The sequence below is a fragment of the Geospiza fortis genome, unplaced genomic scaffold (genome assembly GCF_000277835.1).
Source record: "Geospiza fortis unplaced genomic scaffold, GeoFor_1.0 scaffold543, whole genome shotgun sequence".
NCBI classification, from domain to species: Eukaryota; Metazoa; Chordata; class Aves; order Passeriformes; family Thraupidae; genus Geospiza; species Geospiza fortis.
In genome coordinates this window covers 363,202-372,089 of record NW_005054587.1, presented here as the reverse complement: position 1 = coordinate 372,089, position 8,888 = coordinate 363,202, and the positions used below count along the sequence as shown (strand labels likewise).

Here is an 8,888-nt window from a genome sequence, read left to right as displayed (position 1 = left end):
AGGGGAAGAGCGGGTTTGGTGGCATCCCATCCTTCACCTTGTGTTATCCACCCAGGAGCATGGAGCCAGAGGGAGAACAGGCTTCCCTGCCCCTCTGACTCCTGTTTTCCAGGTAATGGGCTTTTCCATATTTCACCTTCCAGTTAAATCGCCTGTGCTGGAGCCTAACTGGCCTCCCCGCGCTAATTGCACCAATGCAAACCATTCCAATCGAGTGCTAATTTAATTAGAAAGCACCCATTTTAGTTAATTTGTTCGAGAAGATCACTGCAAACTCCTGGAGAGAACAGATGTTCCCCTCTCCCCCGATGAACATTCCGGGCTTTGTAAATGGCTCCGCTCAGCCTTGTTTAGGAGAGAAAAGAGGATTTTATAGCCGCAAACGACCCTTTCTGTAAACATTTTACAGCTCTCTGCACGTTTGAGTGACGATAAACCCCGAGCAGCTCGGCGGGCTGCAAATTTGGGACCATACGGCCGTCATTTTATTGTCATATTTCACGGTCGTAACGTTAATGGAAGATGCTCGCTCCAGTCTTTTTTAACGGCTCCGCTGAGCACGCTCAACCGCCTCGGCTTCCGAGGAATTCGGGGAGGTGCGGCGGCGGCGGCTTCTGGGTTTGTTTACGGCTTCTACTTCTGGAGGGATAAATTTGGGAATTTTGTGGATTTTGACCTCTTTTCTCGCTGTGGTTGAGATGACCCCAACAGGGCATGGAAGTGCCACTGTCACTGCCGCCTTGGTGGCGGGGCTTGATCCAACCATTCCCAGCTCCAGGAATCTGAGAATTAGAGAATATCCCAGTTTAGAAGGGACTGTCAAGTCCAACTCCTTGTCCTGCACAGGACAACCCAAATTTAATTTAGGAGATGTCCAGTGCTGCCGCCCTCCATGTGGATGTGGCCAGTCCCCCTTGGGTCCCATGGAATCTTCATTGCCTTCAGCATCTCCTTCAGGGCTTTTTCTGCCAGCAAATCTTTGCTCCAGAACTTTTTTTGGTAACCAGGTGAGGCAACCAAGCCTTTGATCAGTCAAGTCAGTGTCAGAAGATGCCCTGGAGCTTTCCATGAACCATCTGCATGGTTGGGGTTGGAGGGCTTGGACATGAGTGGCTTGTCCTGGAATAACAGGAGCTGGCATCATTTTGACCCCAGCAGGACTTGGGGCAGTTTGTCCCTTTTGTGAGGAAGCAATGGGGATAAAATACAGGGAATTGATTTCTCTGTGGGGTCACAAACATCTCCAGGTGGTGCGGCCTTGACACAGGTTTTCCGGAGAAGTTGTGGATGTCTTATCCCTGGAAGCGTTCAAGGCCAGTTTGGATGAGGCTTGGAGCAACCCGGACAAGTGGAAGATGTCCCTGCCCATGGAAATTAGTCCTTAAGGTCCCTTCCAATACAAGGAAGGGTTAAAGAATATTTTTCTTCTGGGAATAAATAGGGAAAGTGTGTTTGGGGGGAATTTCTCCTCATGGTGTTAAACCTTGAGCATCCAGCAGGAAAATTCTGTGGATGCATCTCTGTGCTCTGAACCTTCCTGGAGGAAGATGCAGGACAGGATGAAACCCTTTGGTGGCATCAGGAGAATGACAGAGATCAAACATTCCATCAGGTTGTTGAGGGAAGGAAACCAACAAAATTCCAGCTTTTCTCCTGCTGGATGGTGAAGTTTGGAAAGCTGCAAGGGAGTTATCTTTCCCTGTATCTCGCTGCTTTGGGGTTTGGGAATCTTCATCCCTGATGTGGGGCATCTCCAGCTGCCTTCCACCTCCTCACCTTGCGGAAAACCCAGTTCATAATCCCTCATGGATCAGGGATGATGAGCAGGGAGAGGATTTGGGATCCAGCCCCAGACCCACCTCCTTTCACCCTTCATCCGAGAGGATTCCCCACCTTGAAATCCCTTTCAATCCCTCTCGGATCAGCATCTGGATGAAACAAATTTGGTTTTAACTTCCCTGTTGGATGCAGCTGGAGCCGCTCGGCTCTGGCTGGGGGAAAACCAGGTTTTATTGAAAAATCTAATGGTGCCACCTGAAGTGTGATTTACTGCACTGTCCACTCCTCAGACTTGATAATATATTTCTATTAGATTTCCTCCTTTCCCCTCTTTTTTCCTGGAGAAGAGTGGCAAGTTTCTCCGTCTGCCTGACACCTTCTTAGGCTTAGGCAAAATAAATGTTGATTTCCATCAGGAGGAAGAGCGCTGGAAGTCCTAATTCTCCGACGAGCCTGACAAGCTCAGCAAAAACCGCCTGGGTTTCGATGGAAAACTCGTGATCCGGCCTCGGTTCCTCTCCTTCGGAAGCTGTTCAGTCTTTGGAATGAAAAAGGGGTTGCTTTCGCTAACTAGAAATTATATACCTGGTTCCTTGGAAGATGGATTGCGCCGCTCCCGGAATGCCGGGAAAGGCGGCGGGGGGAGAGAGTGAAGGAGCTGGAGATGCGACCCAAGATTGATCACGCCATTTGCAGGATCTCCCAAGCACAAAACTGGAAAAATATCTTTTCCTTTGCCAGGGTTGAGTGGAGTGACACCCCCGTTTGGTACAGGTTTTCCCTCGTGGGGTTTTTTTGGAATGTGGTGTTCACCCCTTGACTGTGCCATCCTTCCTCCATCTCCTTCCATCCAAGGGGAGAAATGGAACCAGTTTAGCCCTCTCATGACCTATTTTGGGTTTATTTTCTCATTCCCACCTTGATTTTTTTGAGGAATCTCTTGGAAATCAAGCATGGATGCTCTGGAAGTATCTTGGCCCCGTGGGCTCTGTACAAAAGTCAGGAAGTTAATTATGGTCGAATTAAAAATCACCTTTTCCCTTCTTCTCCCAAAGAAATAAATCCATGTTTCTACTTCTGTAATCAAACCTGCTTTGAGCTGCCTCATGGATATCAGCTAAGGAAGTTTTCCCTGGCTCATTCAAAGGGAATTGAGCTCTTCCCACCATTCCTATTGAACTCACACCATGGGGCGGGAATGTGGAGTTGCTGATTTTGACCCCTTGAGGTGACAACCAGCAGCTCCGGACCCTCATTCCAGCAACCGGGCTGGGATTCGCAGATCCCAGGCTGGAAAAACCACTTGGCTGGATGCCAAAGGGAAAAATTGGGAGGGTGGGGATGCAAGGGTGTTTTGCTCCGTGTCACCATTCCCAAATCCCAGCCGGATTTGGCTGCGTTGCCGGTGAGGAATATCCAGATCCGCCGTGTCTGCTGTGCATCCCGCTGATGTATGGGAGTTATATTAAGGGTGGAAAGGTGCTAAATGAGCCCTCTTTATTTTCCATAAATTAACTCCACAGCGATGAATCACTGCCAGAGCGCCTTCGACTGCCAGCAAGTTTGTTTATCCAAGTTGGAAAGTGAAGGAAAAGTCTTGGAGACTCCCCATTGTTGGGTCCTCACCTGTCCTGCCTCTCCTGCTCCAAAAACTTTCTCCTTTGGGCTCTCAAGGCTGCTTGAAGGTGTCCTTGGTCCCACCTCCAGGTTGGGTTCATTGTTTGGGAAGTGCCATGCAGAATTTTGCAGGAACACGGGCAACAGAACATCTGAAGGGAGTTTGGGCTGGATTCCCTCCATCTTCTCCACGACCTTCTCCACCTCCATTAATCCCAAGTGAAGGGGAACTTTTCCCACTAAACCTGTGGGTCCTTTTTCTTCTGGGAAACCTCCACTTTTTTCCATCCTCATTCATCTTGGTGGCCAAGTGGCCACCACTTTCCTTCCCACCCATCACTCTGGTACATGGAACCCCATAAACACCTCCCCAAACCCTTTGGGGAGGGAAAACAGGAGAACCTGCAGAAAGGTACTCCCAGTGTTGTGCTTAAAACAGAGAAGGATTTCACTGTGTCCACCTTGGTCCATGGGACGATGCTGGACTTGTCCTGGAAGGAGGTCACCTCCCAGAGGCACTTCATGGTGTTTTGGCTCTACATGAGCATCCAGAACCCTCTTTGGAGGACGCACCATGTTCCAGCAAGCAGAAGACATCACCTGGAGCGTCCTAAATGGATGCTGGGAATGCTTAGGGGGATGACTGCTGAGGCTCAGCTCTTTACGGCTCCATCCCAGCACCAAAGCAGGTCCTGATGTTCATCGGTGGGAAGGTTTGGATCTTTTTTAATTCTCTTTTTCACCCATAACTTGTGAATTTTGCAGCAGATTTGCTGCTCCATGGTGGGGAGCGTCCTCTGAGTACCACTTGGAGGAAGTTGAGGATGCTCAGGGATTTGGGGAATGAGCCACCTCCATCCTTGACATGGCCAAGGGGGATGTGAAGCAGAAGAGGAACTTAGGACACTCCTACACTTGCATTCCATGGGATTCCCAAGATGACCCGAGCCAGCCTCAATGACTTTCTCCTCTTTTCGTCCTTTCCTTCCCAGGCAACACCAAAAGGAGGAGAATGTTCCCAAGGACATCCCTGCAGGATTCCGAGAGCTCCCTTGTGGGTGGCAGAGGTGAGTCCAGTGGGTGCTGCCAGGGTGGAAAACCACCCACATTCCTGATTTCCCAGTGCTTTAACCCCCTCCCATGACCAGGCAAGGAGAAGCCTGGGAATATCCAGCTGTGTTCCCCCCTTTCCCACCATCACCATTCCCTTCCCTCCCTTCAGGGAAACGGCTGCAGATCAAGCCCCGGCTGTGAGTCCATCCCAATCCTGTGGCAGCCGACCAGCTCAGGAACTGGAGAGCCAGGGAACGACCTGGCACCTACCTCAGGATGCCATGTCCAGACATGGCACCCCCTCTCCTCCTCTTCTTGCTTTTCTGGGATGTCACTGCGACACGGAGCCGGGCAGCAGCGTGGGAATGCACCGCTTGTTCCTGCAGGGGAGCAGCTTTGTTTGGAATCTTTGATTTGACCAATAAATGACCTTTTCAGATGGTTTGTTGAAGGCAACTCCTGCCACCTCCTTGGATGCTTGTGGGGCTGGGAAGAGCTCCCCATCCCCATCCATCTTCTGGTGCTGTCCCAGCCGCAAGGACAGGATAGGGGGACCTGAGGTGGTTTAATGCCATCAGGTGACATTCCCACATCCAAGTTGGGATGTGTCAGGCAGGGACAAGTCGCTGTGCTGGCATGTAATTGGGTGTAAAGCCCCCACAGCCCTGATCCCACCATTCCAAGAGCCCATCCCGCTCCATGCCCTTGCTTTTGGGAGGAGATTTCCTGGAGCTGAGAGTATCCCTCATGGAAGTGTGTTGGGAGTGGTGCTGAGATCACAATCTGCATTTTGGGGTCTCCCTGAATTGCACCCGACCCCCTCCTCTCCCTATCCCAGCAGGGGTTTGGGCTCCATTGGGAATGCCAAGCCAACTCTCCAGGGTTTGGGGGTTTTTGGGGGCTCTCCAAATCCAAGCAGGGACAGAATGAAGGAACACTGGAACAATGGGGTTTTGCATCCATAGGTACAATTCCCAAGGGATTTTTGGGTGCCAGGGGCTGTTCTCCCACACAGATGCGATTTGTAGGATTTGCTCATCCACAGCCCCTCAGGCAAAATCCTGTGGGGAAAAGGTATCAGAGGGAATTGGGAAGGACTGGAGTTCCCTGGGGATGCAGGATCCAGGTGTGATCAGAGATAGGGTAGGAAATGCCAGTGGGTCGTGGCTTCACCCCCCAAACAGGTCCCCACAGGGGGGTTCCCTTCACCAAGTGACCCCCATGGAGGGATTTTGTCACCATCCCAAATCCACAACATCCCCTAGGCACTGGAGGACCAGCAGATCCTCACCCTGGGATGTTGCTTGTGCCCCAGGGTATGTCCAACGAGTTGATTTTTAATAAAAGCATTGTGGTTTTTGTTGATATGAAAATGTCTTTTGTTAACTCCCATGTTTTGATATGTAAATAAAAGAGTTTCCTCCCCTGGGATGGAAAAGCCTCCCTGTGGCTTTCCTCTTTTTTCAGCAGTGCATGAACATCCCATCAAATATCCATCCAAATCCAGTGGAGGAGTCACTCTGATCCCTAAATCCTTGGTTTTTTAATCATTAAAACTTTCCACCCAGAAACAATGATTCTTCACGTGGTGGTATCCTAAAAAAAAACCCTAACTAAGTTCCCTAAAAGCCACCCTGGAGGAGACGGTGCTGTTGTGAATCCTCAGGGATGTCCAGTGGTGGCCGGGAGCTTTGGTTTTCCCTGGATCCCTAACGAGGATAATCCTCGTGCTGCACTAATTAAAGGAGGCAATGAGGAGCGGTGGCTCCACCGGCACTGCTGCTCCCTTCCCGGGGAGGATTGGAATTTCCAGCCGGCTGTCGTTAAAGCTCTGCTTGGGGGTGATTAATTTCCAAGCAGGGATAAACGCGGCCCCTGGAGAGGTGTCACTGAACTCCGGTGGGTTCCCCCTCTGTCTCCAACATCCTCAATTCCTCAGCAGTGGGTTCCAGTGGGATTTATCCCTCCTCGCTGTGAAGCCGGGGGTGCGCTCTTGGGCTCGGGGACCCGCCAAGGACATTTCCGGGGGGGTGCCACGACTGGGAGGTTGGCACAGGGTGGAGTTTCTGGAGGGCTCCATAAACATTTCCCGGAAAAACCTTCCCGTGGCGGGTGCTGCTGGCAGCGCTCTTGGTCCCCTGCCGGGGAAGCAGGTGCCCGGGTGAACGTCACCCGCCGGGATCAGTTTTCTGCCTGTCATCGGGGTGGCTGTTCTCTGCCCTCCTCCTTCTCCACCTTCTCCTCCTCAGCTTCATCCTCATCCTCCTCCTAATGTGATTTCCACCCTCCGCCCCAAAATTCCTGACCCTGCAGCAACACTGGGTTGTGGGGCAGGTGCTGGTGGAGCATCACCAAGATGGTCCCACCCTCTCTCCGTGGGGTGCATCGTGGTGGACACCACCCTCCCATGGGGTGAGGTCACTGTCCCCAAGCCAGCAACACCCCAAATGGGAGCCGTGTGCCATCCAGGGAAACTGAGGCAGCCCCAGGTGGGCACCCAGCCCTGCTCCAAGGAGTGATGGGGCACACGAGCTCTAAAACTGAAAGGTGACGCCATCCTGCCACCATCCCGAGGCCACCAACCTGGTTATGTCACTTGACTGCCTGTGAGTAAACTTAGCTGACGGGCCCGGCGTGGCGGGGAGGGTTGGGGACATGCCATGGGCATTTCCTAAAAATACCCCGGGGGTGTCGCTGGGGAGCCACGGCCCCATTGGAGCCCGGCCCGGTCCTAATCCCCTGGTGGCTCCTGTCCCAGTGTGGGTGGCAGCTGCTGGTGTGGAGCAGCTCTGGGGAGCTCTGGGGAGGATCGTGGTGCCAGGGGAAAGGAGGTGGCACCCCATCTTTTCCCAGTGCAGGATCCCAGTATCCTGCTATACAGGCGGGATGATGATGGATTTAGGGTGACACAATGAAGCAAAAAGGGTTAAAACCACCCCACAAAAAAGGTTTTTTGTTGTCCACTTCTTTGCCCCCTCCCTCAAGTCATGCTCAAGTTTGGGGATTCCAAAGCGGGGTATCTGTGTCCAATATGGGATAACATCCAGGATCACCAGGGAATGGGGGTCATGTTTAGGGCTTTGCCTGCATCCATGACCCTTCCCAAGGGGAATAAATGTTCCCCCTGCCCTGACCCAATTAGCAGCAGAAAGATGGACCCTCCCCAGAGGCCAGATCCAGCATAAGCAATAATGTGAGATTTTAATTGCTGAAGTTGCAGTGGGATAAATGTTTTAATCCTCAAAAACCACATTTTTTTGCATTAATTTGACCCTATATCCAAAGGGTCAGTTAGCAGCCATGGAGAGCAGTGTCCCCTGTCCCCAAGTCCCCAAGCAGGATTGGCTGGATGAGGGGAATGTCACCCCCCACATCCTGCAGCCAAGTTGAGATGTAGTGGGACCCAAGATTCATCCTGTGGGTGACAGAGACAATCCTGGACCCCCAGGGGATGAGTGGGTGGGTGTTGCCAGCCTCTGTGGGATGAACCTGCTCATCCCTTGGGATTAGGTGGGAACGCTCCATGGTGTTCCCTGTGCCTCGGTTTCCCATTCCTGTTCCTCCAGGCTGCAGCAGCCCTGAGGTTGCAGATAGAGCAGCATGGCCACATCCCAACCAGGGCCTCACCCAGGGGTGGCATTAGCACCCCAAAAACCCCCTGACAAGCTGTCTCTGAGTGCCAGTGACACATTTTCTAGGTGCTGAGATGGCAATCCTGGTCCTCCATCTGGTGACACTCTCATTCATGTGTGGATGTCACCTGTGCTAGGTGCGATGCCACCTCCGAAACCAGAGGCAGCACTGGAGTACAGAGGTGCACGTGGCTGCAGCCTAACCACCAATAGCTTATGGAAAATCCCGAAAAATCCCCAAAATTAAATTTATTTGACTTTTTGCAAGGATGGAAGTACTCCGGGAAGGATCCTGGTCTGTTCCTGAGGTGGGGAAGGGGCTGCATTCCGACGCTGTGGTCCCTCAGCGAGGTGGCACCAAACCCAATTTAGGCTCAGTAACTCCTTTTTGGATATTTTCCCTTTTTGGGGAGTAGGAAATCAGGATTTCTAGGATGTTTCTCCCCACTCCACACTCAGTTCGGGGCGGAGGGTGGGAGATGAAGCCCCACCTTGGGATGCGCAGGCCGAGAGGGTCCAGGGGGCACCCGGAGCACTCCTCCCCTCCGGAGATTGACAGCTGCCCCGGGGGCGTTGCCATGGGGATATGAAAATCCAAGAGGGTTCTCGGGATGCTGATAGGGGGCACCCGGAGCACTCCTCCCCTCCGGAGATTGACAGCTGCCCCGGGGGCGTTGCCATGGGGATATGAAAATCCAAGAGGGTTCTCGGGATGCTGATAGGCTGGAAGCGCTTAGCCTCGCCTCAGTAGGCGTGGCCGTGCCTCGTTTTCCCCGTATAAAAAGCGGCGAGTTCCATTGAGCTCCC

At 52.4% G+C, this 8,888-nt stretch overlaps 1 protein-coding gene across 1 annotated transcript in view; it reads left to right on the top strand.

Moving 5' to 3' along the window:
* Positions 1-5,880, top strand: part of ZC3H3 (zinc finger CCCH-type containing 3) — a 126,232-nt gene extending 120,352 nt beyond the window's left edge. The window contains 2 exon segments of the mRNA XM_031064408.1: positions 4,389-4,463; positions 4,619-5,880. Of these exon segments, the coding sequence (XP_030920268.1) occupies positions 4,389-4,463; positions 4,619-4,650 (107 nt within the window). The 3' untranslated portion in view covers positions 4,651-5,880.
* The last annotated feature ends 3,008 nt before the right edge of the window (positions 5,881-8,888 follow it).